Source organism: Dipodomys spectabilis, unplaced genomic scaffold (assembly GCF_019054845.1).
Source record: "Dipodomys spectabilis isolate Male_0828 unplaced genomic scaffold, ASM1905484v1 ptg000646l, whole genome shotgun sequence".
Classification (NCBI taxonomy): Eukaryota; Metazoa; Chordata; class Mammalia; order Rodentia; family Heteromyidae; genus Dipodomys; species Dipodomys spectabilis.
In genome coordinates this window covers 470,481-492,372 of record NW_024871323.1, presented here as the reverse complement: position 1 = coordinate 492,372, position 21,892 = coordinate 470,481, and the positions used below count along the sequence as shown (strand labels likewise).

The following is a 21,892-nucleotide window of genomic DNA, read 5'->3' as shown; positions in this document are numbered from 1 at the left end:
GGTGCTGTATTAGAAAATAATACATACCTGAGATATTAAAATGCTTAACTAATAGAAACTAAGTTTATGTATCGGTATCTATAAGTGTTTTTCTAAAACTAGACATGGTGATTTATGCATATAATCCCAGTGCTCAGGAGGCTGGGGTAGGAGGATTGGGAGTTTAAGGCCAGACTCGGACCACTGTGGTGCTCTGCCTCAAACAAACAAATAAAAAAAACCCAACACACCTTTTTTCCTTGCTTTTGTGTGTTTTTATTTGCTGAGAACTATATCCAGCATCCACAGGCAAATAGAGTAAGAGAAGATATGGGGTAAGAGCACCTCTGCAAGTAGTGTGCTAGCCTAGCATACCCTAGGCCCTATATTCAATCTGAATCCCCGGGGAAAGAATCCATACATTTTTCATGAAAAAATTCTAGCCGGAGCCAGGCACCAGTGGCTCACATCGGTCATCCTAGCGACTCAGGAGGCTGAGATCTGAGGATCACAGTTCAAAGCCAGCCTGGGCAGCTTATCGAAGCACCACACAACTGCAGCCAGGCTCCATTCAATAGCACACGACACGAGGCAGATGACCTGGGAGCCTCCTTAGCTCCAGACCTCCCAAGAGAGGGATGGCACTGACGCCTTGGTTTATAATGGAACGGATTAGGGCTTATGTGCTCAAATAGTGAGCACATTTTTCTGAAGAAATAGTACAACGGTGTGTGGCTGGGGATGGAACTCAGGCCTCTCACATGCCAGGCAAGCACACTAAACATACCCCTAACCTAAGAAAAACATAAAGGCCAAATCTAGATCTCCAAGTCCAAAAGTAAGAAAAAGTGACAACTTAAAAAAAAAAAAAGCAGGGCTGAGAAGGTGACTCAGTGGTAGAGTGCTGAACCCCTGGGTTCGATTCCTCAGCACCACATACACAGAAAAAGCTGAAAGTGGTAGGGCGCTGGCCTTGAGCTGAAGAGCTGAGGGACAGCGCCCAGGTCCAGAGTTCAGACCCATGACCGACCAAAAAAACAAAAAACAGAGGGCTGGGAAGGCGGCTCAGTGGTAGAGCGCTGGCCTTGAGCTGAAGAGCTGAGGGACAGCGCCCAGGCCCAGAGTTCAGGCCCCACGACCGACCAAAAAACAAAAAACAGAGGGCTGGGAAGGTGGCTCAGTGGTAGAGCGCTTGCCTTGAGCTGAAGAGCTGAGGGACAGCGCCCAGGCCCAGAGTTCAGGCCCCACGACCAACCAAAAAAAAAAAAAAACAGAGAGGGCTGGGAAGGTGGCTCAGTGGTAGAGCGCTTGCCTTGCATGCATGAGGCCCTGGGTTTGATTCCTCAGCACCACATAAGCAAAAAGAAAAAAGCCAGAAGTGGTGCTGGGGCTCAAGTGGTAGTGCGCTAGCCTTGAGCTGAAGAGCTGAGGGACAGTGCCCAGGCCCAGAGTTCAGGCCCCACGACCAACCAAAAAAAAAAAACAGAGGGCTGGGAAGGTGGCTCAGTGGTAGAGCGCTTGCCTTGAGCTGAAGAGCTGAGGGACAGCGCCCAGGCCCAGAGTTCAGGCCCCACGACCGACCAAAAAACAAAAAACAGAGGGCTGGGAAGGTGGCTCAGTGGTAGAGCGCTAGCCTTGAGCTGAAGAGCTGAGGGACAGCGCCCAGGCCCAGAGTTCAGGCCCCACGACCGACCAAAAAACAAAAAACAGAGGGCTGGGAAGGTGGCTCAGTGGTAGAGCGCTAGCCTTGAGCTGAAGAGCTGAGGGACAGCGCCCAGGCCCAGAGTTCAGGCCCCACGGCCAACCAAAAAAAAAAAAAAACAGAGGGCTGGGAAGGTGGCTCAGTGGTAGAGCGCTTGCCTTGCATGCATGAGGCCCTGGGTTTGATTCCTCAGCACCACATAAGCAAAAAGAAAAAAGCCAGAAGTGGTGCTGGGGCTCAAGTGGTAGAGCGCTAGCCTTGAGCTGAAGAGCTGAGGGACAGCGCCCAGGCCCAGAGTTCAGGCCCCAGGATTGGACCCCCTCCCCCCCCCCCCCCAAAAAAAAGAGAGGAAAAAAAAGTGACAACTTAAAATTTTTGTTCATTAAACCAGGTGCCAGTTGCCCATGTAATTGTAACCCCTCTGTACAGTATGTTCACAATAAAAAAAACAAAAAACAAAAAAACAACAACCAGGTGCCAGTGGCTCACGCCTATAATCATAGCTACTCAGGAGGCTGAGATCTGAGGATCTCAGTTCAAAGCCAGCCCGGGCAGGAAAGACCATGAGACTTTTATGTCCAATAAACCACTCAGAAAACCAGAAATGGTGCTGTGGCTCAAGTGGTAAGAGCACTAGCCTTGAGCTCAAGAGCTGAGGAACAGAGCCCAGGCCCAGAGTTCAAGCCCCATGACTGACAAAAATAAATAAATAGTTCATTTCCTTAATCCAAACATCACAGGAAAGGCACGGTGAAAAGACTGCTCCCCACACCTACCATATCCACAGGAGCTTCCCACACACCTCCTTTACCCTTGCCTTAAAAAAAACACCAAACTAGGTAACTTCTGACAATCAATGCTAAACAGAAATTAAAACTGAAGAGCCAAAAATGTGAACATAAAAAAGGGAATGGCTGAGCATTTCAGGAATGAATCTTGGCAGAGTTAACACAATTTACCAGCTTGAAAATAAACTGAGGGGGCTGGGAAGGTGGCTCAGTGGTAGAGCGCTTGCCTTGCAACCCTGAGTTCCTGGGTTTGATTCCTCAGCACCACATAAGCAAAAAGAAAAAAGCAGGAAGTGGCGCTGTGGCTCAAGTGGTAGAGCGCTAGCCTTGAGCTGAAGAGCTGAGGGATAGCGCCCAGGCCCAGAGTTCAGGCCCCACGACCGGACTAAAAAAAAAAAAAAAAGAAAAGACAAGAAAAGAAACTGAGGTAAGAATACAACAACACTCTACATAATGTCTTAAAAGCTGTGAAAACCACTCTCCACTTTCAAACCTATTTAAATCATAAAGTCCCTCCAGTAGTTCTTTTGGTGGATACAGGAGCCATACTCATAAAAATAGAGCTACATGGAGAATCCTTTATCTTTTAAGCACCTTTAGGAATCACTCATCAGTAAACCCTCAGCCAGGGCACTGGTGCATTTCTGTCCGGCAATCTCCACCCTCGGCACAGTGCACACAGCCAGAAAGCAGGCATCACACATCCGGGCTCAGCTGCAGAGCCTAGGCCTCACAGCCAGCTGTCTCACATCTGCCTATGGAGAGCTGGCAGCCAAATGGGGCTACCAGCAGCCACCACCACACACTCATGAGCAACAACCACCCAGGGGCCCGGAGCAGCTGGGGACACTGTGTTTACAAGGCAGCGTCAGCTGGTAGTGCATTCCTTACTCTTCCAGTCCACGTGAAACTGCAGGACCCATCAACCATGTGCAGTCTGACTCTGTACCACCAGGCCCTTGTTCCAGAATTCCTATTTTATGGTTCACACAGTGTTTAATTAAATGTTTTCCTATTAAATGTTCAAGAAACCACTGCAGTATACTCCAAACAGAAGGAAAGAAAATAGTTCAGGATCATTGTCATAATGATCTAATCCCAAATCTGCCATACTGGAAAGCTAGCACATTTTCTTGTTTCATCCCAAGGAGAAGTTTATTTCAAAGTTTTCAAAAACAAAAATTTGCCAACTAAGGGCTAGGAATGTGGCTCAGTGGTAGAGCGCTTGCCTAGCATGCATGAAGTCCTGGGTTTGATTCCTCAGTACCACAGAAACAGAAAAAGCCACAACTGGCGCTGTGGCTCAAGTGATAGAGCACTAACCTTGAGTACAAAGAGGCTCAGGGACAGCACCCAGGCCTTGAGTTCAAGCCCCAGGATTAGGGAAAAAAAACTGCCAACTAGAGTTACTTTCCACACATGGGTGGCTGGATCCAAGACTGCATATGAAGTACAACGTCCCATTCTGCTGCACAACAAAAATGTAAGAGCACTGCAATGGATAGCATAAAAGGCCGAGGGCAAAATTCAGAACCTTTTATGTGAAAAGCTCTTAAAGAAACTAGGAATAGGGGGAATTCACCCGAAAATTAATATAGGCTACATATATAGTCAACAACAGCCTCCCCCCCGCTCTTCAACATGCTAGAATCCCAGCCGCGGCACTCAAGAGAAATAAGGGGGTTCAAACAGGAAAGAAAAGGCCAAATTATCCTTATCTGCGGATTATAAATAAATCGTACACTCAACAGACGCTTCTACATACGATAAATACCTAAAGAAATGAAGCAAATATATATAGAAAGAGAAAGAGAGCAAAGAAAGGGCTGACATTGTCCAAGAAATGTACTAATTACCTGGCTTATGTACTTCCCATAACAACTAAAAATATAATAATAATAATAAAATTGCAAGCCAGATGCCAGTTGCTCATGTTTATAATCCTGGCTACTCAGGAAGACTGAGATCTGAGAATCACGGTTCAAAGCCAGCCTGGCAGACTAGGCAGGAACGTCTGTGAGACTCTTATCTCCAAGTAACCACCAGAAAACCAGAAGTGACGCTGTGGCTCAAGTAATAGAGCGCTTGCCTTGAGCTGAAGAGCTCAGGAACAGTGCCCAGGCCCAGAGTTCAAGCCCCATGACCAAAAAAATAAATAAAGTTCAAAGCCAGCCCAGACAGGAAAGTCTGTGAGACTCTTATCTCCAATTAAACACCAGAAAACCAAAAGTGGTGCTGTGATTCAAAGAGGTAGAGTGCTAGCCTTCAGCCAAGGAGCTCAGGGGAAATGCCCAGGCATTGAGCTCAAGCCCCATGACCAACAATAGATAGACAAATAGACAGCAAAAAAAAAAACAAAAACAAAAAAACAAACTTACAGCAGGGTATCATTAGCTTTTCTATACACCCATAACGAACAGGCTGAGAATGAAATCCGGAAAACAATTCCGTTCACAATGGTCTCAAAAACAATGAGGTCCGTAGGCATGAATTTAACCAAGGAAGTGAAAGACCTCTATTTTGAAAACGACAAGACTCGAGGAATCCTTTGCAGACACTGTGGAGATTGTCACCATGAAATCCCCCCTTTCCTGTGTACCCAACGCATGCCGATTGTTAAAAAGGGCGTAGTAGTATCTTACACGCTCATACGCAAGGTATCACGGAAAAGGAAATGAACTTCATTTGCTAACACGTTGACTCTAACAGCATTAGCGGTCCAGAAAAGCGTTCTTCTCAAAGATAACAAATGAAGTACATCAATCTCAGACTCTCAGTGTGCGGTGCAGAGCGGGGAAGAGCCCGTGCTGTCTGTGCCGTGGAGAGGGAGGAGACCTGCCTGACTTTGGGCACCACCATGCGGTGCTGCACCATCAGCGTGTGGCAGATGGAGGCCATCCTGGTGAAGACTTCCTCACTGGCCGAGTCCCTCCACACTAGGTTCAACAGGGTGTTGGTCTGCTGCTTTGTGTCCAGCTTCTTCAGACACTCCTCAGTTATGTATGGGGTCGAGACCCTGCCGTCCTCCTAAAACACACCAGAAAACTAGTCTGAGCAAACAGTGCTCTATTACAATCCTCCTGTACTCAACAAGCATGGCTACTACAGGGCTTACGTAAGGGTTATTCACATCCCAGCAGCTCCAGCAGAGCCTGTCCTAACACGTCCACCAGGTGCCCTCCCAGGTGCCCATCAAGCTGCAAAGAAAGCCGTGTGCACGGCTGCCCAGTACAACCCACCCTTTCACCTCAATGGAAAGGACTATTGATCACTTCTGTAATTCTAGCTACTCAGGAGGCTGAGATCTGAGGATTCCAGTTTGAAGCTAGCCTAGGCGGACAAATCCAAGAGACTCCTATCTCTACTTAACCACCAAAAGACCAGAAGTGAAGCTCAAGAAGGATGACAGCCTTGAACGAAAAAGCCAAGCCAGTGCAGACACGGAGTTCAAACTCCAGTACCAGCGCACACAGGTGCGCACACAAAAAGACCCCTGACAGTTAGCAACCTCTGATAACCATGCCTCAAGTCATTCCAAATAATTGAAAAAGGTCAACAACAGTATCTCTTTAGCAAAACACATAAATTGATGTGTACATAACTGCAAGGGCTCTTTAAATTCCTTGAGGTATGCAGTAAACTCATAACATTAAGAAATGAGGAGCTGAGCAGAAGCACCTGCCAAACATGTGCAAGGCCGTGGGTTCAATCCCAGCACTGCAGAGAAAAAACAGAAAAAAGGGAGGTGTACTTAAGGATAATTTGAGGATGTATTTCGAAGTAAATTTTAACCTTCAGCTTCTGTAAAAGTAGAAGAAACTGCGGGGGAAGCCTGTAATCCAGCTACCAAGGAGGTAGCCATCCGCAAGGTCAGAGATTGAGGATGGCCCCCCAAAAAAAGTCAGTGAGGCCCCTCTCATCTCACAAAAAGCTAAGTGTGGTGGGTCATACCTGTAATCCCAGCTATGCAGGAGACATAGGTGGGAGCATTGTGGTCCAAGGCTGGCCCCAGGCCTATCTGAAAAATATTGACAGAAAAAAAGGACTAGGGTCTGGCTTAAGTGGTAGAGCACTTGCTTCATGTGAGATGCAGTGTAAACTATAGCACCATCAAAGAGAGAGGGAGGGGGAGGGAGGGAGGGAGGGAAAGGGAAAGAAGAGGGAGGGAAAGGGAAAGGGGAGGGAGGGAAAGGAAAAGGGAGGAAGAGGAAGGAAAAGGGAGGGAAAAAAAGTAGCAATTACTCATTTCAACAGGCTAGGTTAAGAAGGCACTTAATTGTCTGGGCTAATAATTTCATTATAATGAAATCAGTATGCAGTATGACCCAATTCTACATAAAAAACAAAGCTAGGCATCTCCACATTCATACTACAGTGTCAAGAAAGGTGCAGAAGAATACAGTCCACTGCAGAGAGGAGGACGGGGTGTGCGGCAGGGGCTCGGGGCCTGGCCAAGCCAGGACGGAGCATGGACAGGCCGCCTCTGCATCTCTGCTTACAGGGCTGGTGCGGTGGTCCGCCTCCTCCTGTTCATCCTCAGAGTCGCTGGACGAGTCCCGGTGGCTGGCACCAGTGGGTGAGGCGGGGAGCTGGGAGAGGAAGGTCTGGAGAACACGCAGGTACACCAGCAGGCCGTCTTCCGAGAGCACCCCTTTGGGAGACAACCAGCAGGACACAGTTAGGGAGAGGCTACCTTAGAGGTGGAAGCCAGGTCTCATGTTCTTTATCTGTTCACACGTGTGAGCAGAGGACACTGCCTGTCAGTGTGACCGTGGTGTTCCGCGCTGCACTTGGTCTTCGCCTGGAATACCTCTAAGCCTTAGAACATCCTGAAAGCAGGGGTCTCAAGACTATTCTTGACATGCCCACCAGGGTTCTTGCTAGAGGTGACTGGCTGCTACCCAAAAACGTCCAGGACGAGCAGGCTTCAACTTTGAGCACACTCTGCAGTCTTTGAGGAAGGGAGGAAAAGAAGCCCCAAAGGCCCTGAGTGGCTGAGCACCAGAGAGGTGCGTGGGCCCCAGGCTCTCCCTGAATCCCGAGGCATCTCACACCTGGCTGCAGGAGCCACGGCCTCCGGAACAAACCGGTAAACCTAAGTGTTTCTGTGAATCACCGTGGTGAACCACAGAGCCCAACACAGAGGCTGTGTGAACTCCAACGTTTGGTACTTGGGTCAGATAAGCACAGGTAACAATCTATGCAGCCAGCACCTAAGTCTCACGCCTTGTGAGATCTGACCCTTCCCAGAAAGCCAGTCTAAGCACTAAGCAAAGACACGCAGTGGTACCCACTGCTGAACTGCTGCAAGTGGGAAAAAACCGCCCTGGTCAGAGGTGGTAGTGCAGAGTAGGCAAACAACCTGGCTGCCCCTAGAGCTCACGTCTGCACATGCTAAAACAGCCTCCAGGAAGAGGAAACTATGGAAGAGGCACACTGCACATATCCCGTTGCATCAGAAGAGGACTCCGTTTCAATCTGCTAGCTTGCTCACTGTATCCTAAAACCTGGGCCTTTGGCAGCCTTCCTCGCTGCTTGCCTGCAGCCTCCCAAATCAGACCTTCAGCAAAGACACCCTCCCACAGGCACCCCGCAGCCCACCAGCCACGTCAGGCCTCCTCTGGGCTCCTCTGCTCAGGCTACCTATGTAGGAGTATAGACAAATTCTATCTTGAGGTTCGTACCCAAATAATTTTCGCCAACTGTTAAGACAAAATAGAAAAGCCATGGTGCGCCACTGCTCCTTTTTGAATATCTACTCTCCAGTAACAGTGCACTCAGAAAGGGCTCATAGGGGAAAACAGTGTGTACATCTGCTAACGCCGGAATGACAAAATGGAAAATCTGATCTGTGAAAGGTGCTGTCAGAAACTCTTCCGTGAAGGCGGAGAAAACTTGCTGCCTGGAAAACAAAGGTTAAAAAAGAATTAAAACATATCATGCAGCGGGGCACTGGTGGCTCACGCCTGTCATCCCAGCTGCTCAGGAGGCTCAGGGTGCAGACAGCTGGGGCAAGAAAGCTCCACCAGACTCTTTTCTCCAATTAACTACTCAGAAAAAGCTGGAAGAGCGCTGTGGCTCAAGTAGTAGAGGGCTAGCCTTCAGCAAAAGAAGCTCAGGGACAGTGTTTAGGCCCTGAGTTCAAACCCCAGGACTGCATTCCACCGTCCCCCGCCTCCCCCCCAATGCTTCTAAGTAGATCATCTACATCCATAAATTAAAGGTTTTGCCATTTAACATATACTATAGCAACTAGAAACAAGTTTAATGTGCTCTCAATTTAGTCTGATGATTAAATCTCAGTTTTATCTTTTTCTAGAAGACAGTTATACCAAATTGGTGGATCTTGACAATCAACAAAAAATAATAAAAGCACGTCATTAGAATTACAAATTCAGATTTTCCTATGAAGAAGCCACCTAATGAGGTGCAAATCTGAGGCTGGCCAGTCCCCCCTCACCCACCTCGTGCCTTCTGGACAGGAGTTGTACGTAAAGTGCAGTGGTTTGAGGACATTCTCCAGCAATGTTTTTGCGATAGGAACTCGAGATAAATCAGAATATTCAACACTTGATGGAAGCTTGCTGTTAATTAACAAGTAGAGAGACCTATAATATCCTAAAAGGAAGAAGAAAATGCCTTTTAAGTTTTTACAGCTTTTTCTTACTCTTTTAAACAAGCCTATCCTCCCCAGTCAATTTAAGTTTTTTTACAATCTTCTTTAGGTCCAACTTTGGGTGGGTTCTTCTCTAAGGAAAGCTGGATGCTAAAAACTAAGGATCTGCCAGGCGTTGGCAGCCCACGCCTGCCATCCTAGCTACTCAGGAGGCTGAGATTTGAGGATCGCAGTTCAAAGCCAGCCAGGGTAGGAAAGTATAATAAAAACCGGAAGTGGCGCTGAGGCTCAAGTGGTAGAGTGCTTGCCTTGAGCTGAAGGACAGTACCCAGGCCCAGGGTTCCAGCCCCATGACCGACCAAAAAAAAAAAAAAAAGAAAGAAAGAACTAGTGACACATAAACCAGTCACGGGGCCTGAATTCTGTCCCTCAGCTCTTCAGCTCAAGGCTAGCGCCCTACCACGTGAGCTACAGGGCTACTTCTGGCTTTTTCTGCTTATGTGGTGCTGAGGAATGGAACCCAGGGCCTCATGCATGCAAGGCAAGCACTCTACCACTGAGCCACCTTCCCAACCGCCAGAATCTTTCAAAAAGATCATTATCAGCTGGATACCCATGTCTATAATCCTAGCTACTTGGGCAGAGCTCTGAGAATTGTTATTCAAAGCTAGCCAAGCAAGAAAAGCTCGTGAGACTTTGCTCTCCAATTAACCAGTAAAAAAAGCCAGAGGTGAATTGTAGCCCAGGTGGTTTGAGTAACAGAGCTCAGGGACAGTGGCCAGGTCAAGTTCAAACCTCAGGACTGGTGTGTGTGCACCTGAGCCCACATGGGTACACATACCCCCGTACAGTAATTCCTTCTATCACACCCAGTGAGCAAGTGTCTATTCCAGCTAGTAACTGAACAGCATGAGGGCCACACACTGCCCTGAACCTCACAAGCCAGGGAGCAAGTGTCTATTCCAGCTAGTAACTGAACAAGCATGAGGCCCACACACGGTGCCCTGAACCTCTCTAGGCACCAAGCTCAATCCGTGCCAAGAGCTTCTTGAGCATCACACTGAGCTCCTGGGTCCACACTCTGACATCCCTCACACACTCAGCTCTCGCCTCACAAGTCTTCGCCCTGCCCAGTGGCCACCGCCAGCCCTGTGTCCCCACACAATGGATGAAGTCTCATGTCTTGTTCTGAGTGTGGTCTGTCATCAGAGGGAACAACATGTGGAAACCACATCCTGGGTGTTATGGAAATTACTGATTTAAAAGTGACCCGTGGAAAGCAGTCTGGAGGGTCCTCAGAAAGCTAAAGATTGACCTCCCTTACAACCCAGTCATGCCACTTCTAGGCATCTACCCTGAACAACAGGAACCAATATACAAGGACACGTGCACCTCCATGTTTATTGCAGCACTGTTAACAATAGCTAGGATATGGAAACAACCCAGATGCCCCACCACAGATGAATGGATCCAAAAATTGTGGTACCTATACACAATGGAATATTATGCAGCCTTTAGAAATGACAAAATAATGGCATTTGCAGGGAAATGGATGGAGCTAGAAGGAATCATGTTGAGCGAGGTAAGCCAAGAGCAAAGAGACAAACGGTACATGGTCTCCCTGATAAGTGGATGTTAAATCCAAAATATTAGGTGATATGACAAAACTAACAGGACTTAAGAAACAAAGAACTTCCACTCATCTGGTCGAACCACTACTAAATAACCCCATGCTGCTGATCACATGTATGATGTATATGTGTACGCTGTTATATGTTATAAACTGTGATAGACAATTTGCTCCAGGAAAGTTAGAATGAGTTTGTGACTTTAAATGAGCATCACTATCCCACAATACTGTGAAATTTGGGAAATTATGTAATCACTTAACCACAATTAAAAAAAAAAAAGCAAACCACCAGAAAACTAGAAGTGGCGCTATGGCTCAAGTGGTAGAGCATGAGCCTTGGGCTGAATTGCTCAGGGACAGCTCCCAGGCCTAGAGCTCAAGCCCCACAACTGACAAAAAAAGAGAGAGATTTTTCATGTGATTGTTTCTAACATATTTATAAGATTATGTCTTTGTTGCTTTGTAACATGGTATAACCCCTGCTTTCACTGTATTTGATGTTGGTATATGTGGAGGGGAAGGGAAAAAACAAATTGTTAAAACAGGGATACAGGGGACCCATTGCAACAATGAGATGTACAAGTCATTATGTCAAAAAACGAACTTTACAACTTTGGTGGGGGGATGGGGGGAGGATGGGAAGGGATGGGAAGGGGAAACAAAGGAGAAGGCTACAATGCTTGATAAGAAATGTACTCCTTATCTTGTCCATGTAATTGTAACCCCTCTGAACAGTATTTTCACAATAAAAAAATATATTTAAAAAAAAAAAAGTGACCAGTAGCTGGGAAGGTGGCTAGTGGTGGAGGGCTTGCCTAGCATGCACAAAGCCCTGGGTTCCAATCCTCAGTACCATATGAACAAAAAGTTGGAAGTGGCTGAGTGCTAGCCTTGAGCAGAAGAGCTCAAGGACAGTGCCCAGGACTGGACAAAGGGTGGGCGGAGGGAAGTAAACTTCCCTAAACATCTGGTGGGATTTTTGGATATATAGCAAACCCACGACCCAAATCACATTTCTCTTAGGAATATTTGCTCAGTTTGATATAACAGTAAGAATGACATCCAGACTCTCTAGACAGCACAATCCAGGATTATTATTATTATTTTTTGTCGGTCATGGGGCTTGAACTCTGGGCCTGGGTGCTGTCCCTCAGTGTTTCAGCTAAAGGCTAGCGACCTACCACTTGAGCCACAGTGGCACTTCTGGTTTTCTAGTGGTTTACTGGAGATAAATGTCTCACAGACTTTCCTGCCTGGGCCAGCTTTGAACCGCAATCCTCAGATCTCAGCCTCCTGAGTAGCTAGGATGACAGGCGTGAGCCACTGGCGCCCCGAGCCTGGAGTATTTTGATAATAATCCTACAAAGCCATGCACTTGAGCTATTACTCAACCACTGAAGCCCAGGGCTACATTAATAGAACGACTTTCACAGAACTGCTTTAGGCCAGCCAGGGCTCACAACAAAACCCCAAAACTTAAAGTTCAAGTCCTGTTCTTAGATAAAAAGAAAGAAAATGTAGCCAAGCACTGTTGGCTCAAACCTACAACTCTAGTTACTCAGGAGACTGAGATCTGAGGATCATGGTTCAAAGTCAGCACAAGCAAGAAAAGTCCTTAAGCCTTTAACTATCTTGTTTACTATAAAGAGGAAGTGGAGCTACGGTTCCAGGGGTGGAGCGCTGGCCTTGAGGGAAAAAGCTCCAGGAGGAGAACTCCAGGCCCTAAGCATGAAGAAAAGAAAGAATATAGATGAGTCACGCCAGGAGCTTTGGATACCTAGAAACCTAGAATGTCCTAAGTTACTGATAAAAGCCTAAGAAATTTTTTGTTTAGTCCTAGACTAACTGAAACTAAGAATTGTCACTTTGGCTTGGATTTTAATAAATCTAACCACGTGGCTACAAGTGACTCCTTGTTTGAATTGGTGTCTTGTGTATAACAACATTAAGATTAACCATCTGATGAGAAATTTACTTTTCCTGTTTGCTTTTAGAAACAAGTACTGTATTAGGAAGATAACTTTTTAAAAACTATGTGTTTTTTGAAGTATGTCTGAAAATAAAAATGCTTGAAAATCCCTTATTATAGTTCATATTGTTATTTCACGTTGTGTGCTATGATTCTTTATTTTTCTTTTTTTTCTTTTTTTTTTTTTTTGGGGGGGGGGTCCGATCGTGGGGCCTGAACTCTGGGCCTGGGCGCTGTCCCTCAGCTCTTCAGCTCAAGGCTAGCGCTCTACCACTTGAGCCACAGCGCCACTTTCGGCTTTTTTTCTTTTTGCTTATGTGGTGCTGGGGAATTGAACCCAGGGCCTCAGGCATGCAAGGCAAGCACTCTACCACTGAGCCACCTTCCCAGCCCAGAGTCTTTATTTTTCTTTGTCAGTGGTGTGCTTTGATTGTTTTTAAGACTCAGTGGAGAGTAGCATTCTGCGGCTGGAGGCATGGCTCAAGTGGCAGAGCATCTGCCTGTAGTAATCTCAAACCCTACAGCTGCCTCCCTCAGCCAAAGAGGGCACGCCAAGCCTCAGGTGAGGAACCCAAAGGCCTGACCCCACTGACCTTCAAAACACTACTTATCAAAACAAACACAAAAGGCTCCGTTGGCTCCCGCCTATAATCCTCACTACTCAGGAGGCTGAGGTCTGTGAATTGAGGTTTACAGCCAGCCTGCCAGGAAAATCCTTGAGACTCTTGTTTCTAATAAAAACTACTCAGAAAAAGCAAGTGGTGCTGTTGCTCAAGTGGTAGAGAGCTCCCCCACTCTCTTTCTCTCTGAAGTACTGGGTTTGAACCTGGAGCTCACGCTTATTCATCAGGCATTCTATACTCCTCTTCCCCTTTGTTGTCGGTCGCGGGCCTTGAACTCAGGGCCTGGGCGCTGTCCCTGAGCTCTTTTGCTGAAGGCTAGCGCTCTACCACTTTAAGCCACAGCGCCACTTCCGGTTTTCTTGTCGTAAATTGGAGATAGTCTCACGGACTTTCCTGCCCAGGCTGGCCTTGAACTGCCATCCTCAGATCTCAGCCTCCTGAGTAGCTAGGACTGCAGGGTGAGCCACCAGCGCCAGCCTCCCTTTTTCTTTTTTTCAGAATGCCATGTTTTTTGGCCTGGGCTGGGACTACAGGCATAAAGAGCATGCCACATTTTTGTTCAGATGGAATCTTACTTTTTGCATGGCTAGCCTTGATAGGATCCTCCCCATATCAGCCTCCAGCCTGGGATTACCTGTGAGCTAGTGTCCAGCCGGTCATTAGAGGTCTTAAAATTAAATGTGGGGGCTGGGAAGGTGGCTCAGTGGTAGAGCGCTTGCCTTGCATGCATGAGGCCCTGGGTTCGATTCCCCAGCATCACATAAGCAAAAAGAAAAAAAAAAGCCGGAAGTGGCGCTATGGCTCAAGTGGTAGAGCGCTAGCCTTGAGCTGAAGAGCTGAGGGACAGCGCCCAGGCCCAGAGTTCAGGCCCCACGACTGGTCCCCCCCCCCCGCCCCCCCCCCAAAAGCAATCCTCCACTCAAGTGCCTGGAGCGAGCTGTCAGCACAAGTCCACCATCCTCCTTGGCAAGCTAAGAGACCCTAATGTTCATAGAGCCGACCCATTTCCACAGCTGCAGAGCAACGGAGCTCCTGACTGCAGTGAGACTCACAGGACACACTTGCTTCTGCTCCGAAGGCCTCGGTGTGCTGATCAGAGCAGCTGCTCCAGCAGCACAGGCCCCACCCCTGCCATGATGATGCCCACCTAGCTGCCCCACCCCCGCTTACCACTGTGAACCATGTAGTGCAAAATCTGTTCGATCACTGACACCACATCGCTAGTATCTTGCAAAACAGGCAGGTAAGTATTCTCAGATGAAAACACCTCAAGCATTCTCATTGGAAGGGCAACATTCAAACTGTCATCATTGCAGTTTTGCAGCAGCCTGTAAAAATGAAAAGTCCATACTTACTGCATATCTAAAGTTATCAGAATTCCCCAATTCCTCCTAGTCACCGAGCCCAGCATCTCAGCTATTCTGGTTTTTAATGCCAAGTTTCTCTGACAACAGGCACAACTCAAAGGCCAAGGGATCAAATATGTCCTCTAGACTTAAGAGTGTTTACCATGTCAAAACAGACGGAACACAGCCTTCCACCTAGAGCAGAGACTCGCTCCTGCCAGCAGAGGCTCTGCTATCACTAGTTTAGTCTTTTGTGTTACAGAGGATCATTCAATACCTTTTTTTTGTAGTGGTAATGAAGCTAGGGGAGGGGGAGGGGGAGAGGGAGAGGGAGAGAGGGAGAGAGAGAGAGAGAGAAAGAGAGAGAGAGAGAGAGAGAGAGAGAGAGAGAGAGAATGAGAATGTTGGGGCTTGAACTCTTTTGTGTTACAGAGGATCATTCAAAACCTTTTTTTTGTTCTGGTAATGAAGCTAGAACTCAGGGCCTAGGGCTGTCCCTGAACTTTTTTGCTCAAGGCCAGCATTCTATCACTGGAAGAACAGTTCCAGTTGTGTGTGTGTGTGTGTGTGTGTGTGTGTGTGTGTGTGTGTGTGTGTGTGTGTGTGTGTGTGTGTGTGTGTGTGTGTGTGTGTATAGAACAGTTCCAGTGCTAGGTGTGCGTGTGTATGTGTGCCTGAACTCTGGGCCTGGGTGCCGTCCCTCAGTTCTTCAGCTCCAGGCAAGTGCTCTACCACTTGAGCCACAGCACCACTTCCAGTTTTCTAGTGGTTTATTAGAGATAAGAGTCTCACAGCCTTACCAGCCCCAGCAGGCTTTGAACAGGCATCTGGCATCCTCACATCTCAACCTCCTGATTAGGCAGGATTACAGGCGTGGGCCACCACCCCTGGCAGTTCCTGCTTTTTATTGATAAACTGGAGATAAGAGTCTTACAGACTTTCCTGCCTGACTAGCTTCGAACTTCAATCCTTAGATGTCAGCTTCTGGAACAGCTAGGATCACAGGAGTGAGCCACTAGTGAGTATCTTCTCTTAACTGTAACCATACGACTGTTACCAGAATGCTCTGCACCCAACCAGTGGCCATACCCTTGCAACTGACAGACCGTACCAGCCACCCAAGGTGTAAGCATAAGCACATGCCCCTCCCTCGCCCTAGGGCTCCTGCCCTGGCACGGTGAGGAAGCTTCACAGGTACCACACCCCCAAGCCCCCACAGCCCCTACACTGTTGGACCGGTGTCTTCAGTGTGGAAGAGCCATGCATGCGGGGATAGCTACACAAAACCATCACATTCCTAAGAAACATAATGACTCCCTGCTACTCCCCACCTGACACCTGGTAATGAAGTTTTAGACATTTAGCCTTCTAGTAGGCCTGCAGGTATGGTCTATTTCCTTGGTTACAGGTCGTAAATGTTAAGTGTGCAACAGTCACCCAAGTGTTTTCCTTTTCAAAACTAAGTGCCTGTATATGCTGCCCAATTTTGTTTTTGTTTTGTACTAGTTCTGGGTCTTGAACTCAGAGCCTGAGTGCTGTCCCTGAGCTTCTTTTACTCAAGGATACGCTCCACCACTTGAGCCACAGTGCCATTTCCAGCTTTTTCTGAGTGGTTTATTGGAGTTAAGAGTGTCTCCCAAGCTTTCCCGCCTGAGCTGGCTTTGAACCACAATCCTCAGATCTGACTTCCGAGTGGCTAGGATCACAGGCGAGAGCCAGCGGCGCCTGGCATGTTGCCCCATTTTTAACTGGGTTGTTAGCCCCTTTACCTTGCTTTGCCATCTCTCGGGGCACATCCTACCCTCTTCCTTCTGATCTGGCATGTCTTCCTCCCCAGCCGCCGAGGCCCCTCCTCAGGCCTGCTGTGAGCAGTTCTACCCCACTGCCTTCAACTGCTCTGCCCTCCTGGGCACCAGCTCTCAACTCTCCATGCTATCTCCCTGCTGGTCCCTGAAAGCAGCAGCCTCACCCCTACGCCAAGGGGCCAGAGGGCTGCTCAGGGGAGCCTCCAGAGGCCTAGGCCAGGTCCACCTCAGTGCTACAGACAGAGTGGTGTGTCTGGATGTAGTAAGCTGAGTGGAGCCTAGGGTTCCCACCCAGTACTATTACACAAGCTATTACTGCTCCTCAGAAACCAAAGGCTTCTGCCTAGAAGAGCATACAGCTGTCACGAGGCAAACCTTCATTTGAATAGATCGTAGTGTTTCATTGGAACAATATGATAAATAAACCTTTCACCTAGGTTCCGGAGCCCTAGCCAGCTTACTCCACTCTAGGCATCTGTGCTGACTACACTCCTGGGCCGTCAGCTCTGCCAGGGCCTGTCCTGTCCTGTCCTCCTTTCTGTACATGTCTTCCGTGGTGAAGAGAAAGGTCCCTAGGGACCCAGCTTCTGTTGTCTTCCCTCTAGCTTGCTCAGCCCTTCCAGTTTTAGGTCCTTCGAGTCTCTAAGACTACATTACTCCAGCGTTCAAACTGAGAACTCGCGTGCACACAGGCCTGGCCTCTCCGAGCTCCCAGCCGCGGCCTCACTTCCTGTCCGGCTCTGCCTGGCCTCGTCCCTAACTGGCCCGACTCTGCTCTCCCTTCTTCACGGTCATGTCCAGTACACAAGACAGGATGGGTCCACTGACACTTGAACTGGAGGTGTGGGGAGGGCACTTTTAGATGGGGAATTAAGACATCAAATGTACTGTGTGAGCTAGGTACTACTGGCTACTCAGGAGGCTGAGATCTGAAGCCACCTGGGCGAGAAAGTCTGTGAGAGTCTTATCCCCAATTAACCACAAAAAAGCCAGAAGTGGAGCTGTGGCAGGTGCTAGCTGAACACAAAAGCTCAAAGTTCAAGGCATAGAACACACTGTGAAGAAAACGGGGAAATCTGAAAATGGGCTGAAACTTCAATCAAGCCCACCTCCATCCCAGGGACTGCCAATCTGCTCACTAGCTTCCGGGTGTTAGTGAATACCACTTTTTATTTGCAAATGCCTGTACTGAGACCTGAACTCAGGACTTCCTCTCTCACTCAGCTTTTCCTGCTCATAGCTGGAGCGCTACCACGTGAGCCACACCTCTAGTCCTGGATTTTTGAGGACTTGTCTTCCGAGGCCTGCTCCAAACCATGACCCTCAGACCTCACCACCTGAGTGGCTGGGACTGTAAGCATGCCAGCTTCGAGCACTCTCAGAGGCCACCCACTCTCTGGCTGGAGCACGTCTTTGAGAGGTGGACACAGAAGTACCTGGGGAGTGATGTCAAACGTGGAAGGGCAGTGTCAGCGATGTGGGGAACTGCCAACTCTCTTCTGTGGTACTTAAGCCTGTCATACTAAAAATTGACAGGATGGGGAAGAAAACTCAGGCTGTAGTACTGTACTCCAAACTCTATTTTTGCCTTGTTCCCTTCAGAATAAAGCTGAATCCTCTAAAGGGTGCATGGTGACTCCCACTACCCTCCAGGCAGGCTCTGACCCCAGACGGAGCCAGCGCACCAAACCGTTTGTGTCGTTCCTGCCCACATCACCACCTCATAAGACTGCCCGCCACATTTAAAAAAGTCAACCACAGGTGGGCACCGGCAGCTCACGCCTATAATCCTAGCTACTCAGGAGGCTGAGATCTAAGGATCATGGTTCAAAGCCAGCTTAGGCAGGAGACTTTATCTCCAATTAATCACTGAAAACCAGAAGTGGTACTGTGGCTCAAGTGGTAGATCACTCACCTTGAGCTGAAGAACCGAGAGACAGTGCCCAGGCCCAAAGGTCAAGCCCTAAGACCAACGACAAAAAAAAAAAAAAAAAAAAAAAAAGGCAACCACAGCCAGGTACCAGTGGCTCACCTCTGCAATCCTAGCTACTCAGAAGGCTGAGATTTGAGGGTTGCAATTTGAAGCAAACTCATGTAGGAAGACTCTTCCTCCAATTAATCACCAGCAAAGCTGGACGTGGAGCTGTGGCTCACGTGGTCACCTTGACTGAAAAATCTCTGGAACAGCAACAGTGCCCCAGGGTGAGTTCAAGCCTCCCTCCACCCCGACCTCTCCACAGTCAGCCTTCTCCCAAATCTTGTATCTCCCTTTCCTCCTTTTTCATCTCCCAAACATGAATTCTGCCGGCACCAGAGATGACCAGCACATTCCATAAGCCGCGCAAACTCACCTGCAGCAGAGGTTCATCAACCTCTTTATCTGAAATAAGCATGTCAGCCTTTCTGATCCATCCAACTGCTTGACATACAGAGAGCTATGTTTAATCAAGTTCTGATACAGCCATATCTGGAACAGCAAAACAAAAAATACAACTTTGAACCCATTGCTAGTTTACAGAATACTAAAGAATCCAAAGTGGACTCTTACATGCAAGCCTAATCAAAATCTGCTAAGAAAGTTCCTGAGGGGCTGGGAGTGTGGCTCAGAGGTAGAGTGCTCGCCTAGCATGCATGAAGCCCTGGGTTCCATTCCTCAGTATCACATAAACACAAAAAGCCAGAAATGGTGCTGTGGTTCAAGTGATAGAGAGCAAAAAGCAACTTAGAGAATGTCTGCCCTGAGTTCAAGCCCCAACACTGGCAAAAATTTAAAAAAAAAAAGAGAGAGAGAGAGAGAAAGTTCCTAGAACAAGATTTTCTTAGCATTACTTTCCCCCATCTTAATAACCTTACCATTAGTTACTAAAATAGAGTACTAAAACAAAGCTTCATAAAGCTTGAAGCAATAAGTTCACCTGCAAAAAAATCAGCAATATATAATACGTAGATTTCTTCCTTCCGTACATGTGTGGACTATACACACATCTCTAGCATCTTTCTGTGTTTTCATTTCTAACCCCTTGCATGTTTTTTACTCTTGTTTTGATGCCAGTCCTGGTGCTTGAACTCAGGGCCCTGGGCACATTTTCTTGAGCTTTTGTGCTCAAGGTTAGCACTCTACTGCTTGAACCATGGCCCCATTTTGGCTTTTTGGTGCTTAAGTGGAAATAAGGCTTTTCTGCTGGGCTGGCTTAGAACTGCAATCCTCGGATCTGAGGCTCCTCCCTACACCTTTGATAAGAAAGGTATTCATGTGGCTCCGCTACCCTCAACACAAGGAAGGATCAAGTAGATGGACGGGTTGGCCAAGGGCTCTTCTCCCCAGATGACTAGCAGGTGAGTTTTGTAAGATCTCTTGTATTCAAGAGGCCTAACTTTATGTAGTATGGATGTGTCTGCCAAAAAAGGATCTGAAAACTCAAAACAAGGACTCTCTTCTGCTTTTTCTATTTTATAAAACAGACGGGTATTGTTTTAAAATTTTGTGAGACCCATTTCCAGTAAGATGGGAATATAAGATATCCTCGTTCCTACAGATAGTTACAAATGTGCTATACACATCCGTAACTTGCCTGTGTACACCATCTTTTTGAGATGTCTGAAGTGACCTGTATTTTCTTGGAACCAACATGAAATGAATACATGTATGAAACATTGTGCATCTTCAAGTCTATACTATTTATTAACAAATGAGGAAGATGCACAATGATAATACACCACAAAAAGCCAAAGGACAGGGCTGGGACGTAGCTCAGTGGCAAAGCACTCACCTAGAAAGTACAGTGTCCTGATCCAATCCCCAAAATAAAAAAAAATGAAAAAAAAAAAAAAAAAAAAAAAGCTAAAGACAAACTCTTGGAATCGGACCCTACTAGATTTTATAATCACGACAGTGCACTATTAGCATCCAAAAAGTTACAGCCATTAAACCTGTGCTTTGCTTCACTTTTTGCTGTTGCCCAGTGGAAGGAGTTGCAAGGACAGAGCCACGCCCTGCCAACGCTCCTCCACTCCTCCTCCTATCACTGAGCTGCACTCCCCGTCCCCCAGCCACTCTCACCCTGCCTCAATGCCCAACTGAAGATGTGCACGTATCAAAGACACAAAGAATGAAATCAACAACAGGGAGATGCCAGGAAAGGAGAGTGTGAAACTGAAGAAAAGCTAAGGCTTCCCAGGATAATGGCAGGCCTGCAAGAACACACAAGCGGGGACAGACAGCACTGGACAGCATGGACAGGTACACTGAGAATGGAGACAGGGCTGCTGGAAGAAACCATGCATTAAAAATGAGGCAGTCGGGCTGGGAAGGTGGCTCAGTGGTAGAGCGCTTGCCACGCATGCCTGAGGCCCTGCAGCACCACATAAGCAAAAAGAAAAAAGCTGGAAGTGGCGCTGTGGCTCAAGTGGTAGAGCGCTAGCCTTGAGCTGAAGAGCTGAGGGACAGCGCCCAGGCCCAGAGTTCAGGCCCCACGACTGGACCCAAAAAAAAAAAAAAAAATGAAGCAGTCATCAATAATTGGTGTTGGGAAAACTGGACATCCGTATGTAGAAAACTAAAATTGGATCCCTGTTTGTCACCTTGTACCAATATCTACTCAAAATGGAGATTTCAGGCCTGAAACTCTGAAAGTACTACAAGAAAGTACAAGAACCATTAGAAGTTATCGGCATAGGCAGGAACCTTCTTAAGAGCATCCCAGGGGCACAACAAATGAGAGCTGACAAATGAAACCACATCAAACTAAAGTTTCTGCAGAGCAAAGGACACAGTTACTAAACTAGAAAGATAGCAACAGTAGAGGAGAAGATCATTACCAACTATATCTGACAGAATACACAAGGAGCTCAAGAAACTCTCCACACACACCCCAAAATCAATAATCCAATCAAGAAATGGGCAAAGGAGTAAATAAAGACTTCTCAGAAGAAAAAGAAAGAATGGTAAATAAACACATAAAGAAGTGCTCAATATCTCTGGCCAAAAAGGAAATGCAAATTAAAACAACACTGAGATGCCGCCTTACCCACTTAAAATGGCCATTATCAAGAAAACTAACAATAACATGTTGGCGAAGAGGTGGCCACCGTTGATGGGAATGTGAGCTAGTCTAACCACTGTGGAGAGCAGTCTGGGGATTCCTAAACATAGAATTTCCCTATGATCCAGCCATACCACTGCTGGGCACCCAGATCATCACAAGCCAGGATACCATAAAGACATTTGCGTGTCTAGGCTCAGTACTACACTACTCACAACAGCTAGGCACAAATGTTCTACAATAGATGAGTGGATCCAAAAAAGGGGTACCTGTACACAGTGGAAGTCTACACAGCCATTAGAAAGAATCTATCATTTGCAGGGAGATGGGTGGACCTAGAACACATTGTGTTAAGCCATCCCAGAGAGACAAATGGACCAAGTTTTCTCCCA

The 21,892-nt window shown here is 47.4% G+C and overlaps 1 protein-coding gene and 1 non-coding gene across 3 annotated transcripts in view; one reads left to right on the top strand and one right to left on the bottom strand.

The window, feature by feature from the left end:
- Ube3c (ubiquitin protein ligase E3C) overlaps positions 1–21,892 on the bottom strand; it is a 90,674-nt gene that overhangs the window by 51,085 nt on the left and 17,697 nt on the right. For both annotated transcript variants that reach the window (XM_042671582.1, XM_042671581.1), the window contains exons 5-10: positions 18,810–18,925; positions 14,478–14,635; positions 8,934–9,087; positions 8,154–8,371; positions 6,969–7,120; positions 5,309–5,496 (exon numbers count right to left, since the gene is read on the bottom strand). In XM_042671582.1, coding sequence (XP_042527516.1) covers positions 5,309–5,496; positions 6,969–7,120; positions 8,154–8,371; positions 8,934–9,087; positions 14,478–14,635; positions 18,810–18,925 — 986 coding nt within the window. The remainder of the gene's footprint in view (positions 1–5,308; positions 5,497–6,968; positions 7,121–8,153; positions 8,372–8,933; positions 9,088–14,477; positions 14,636–18,809; positions 18,926–21,892) is intronic.
- Trnaa-ugc lies at positions 14,001–14,070 on the top strand. Its single transcript has one exon. It is a non-coding gene; the product is annotated as a tRNA-Ala (tRNA).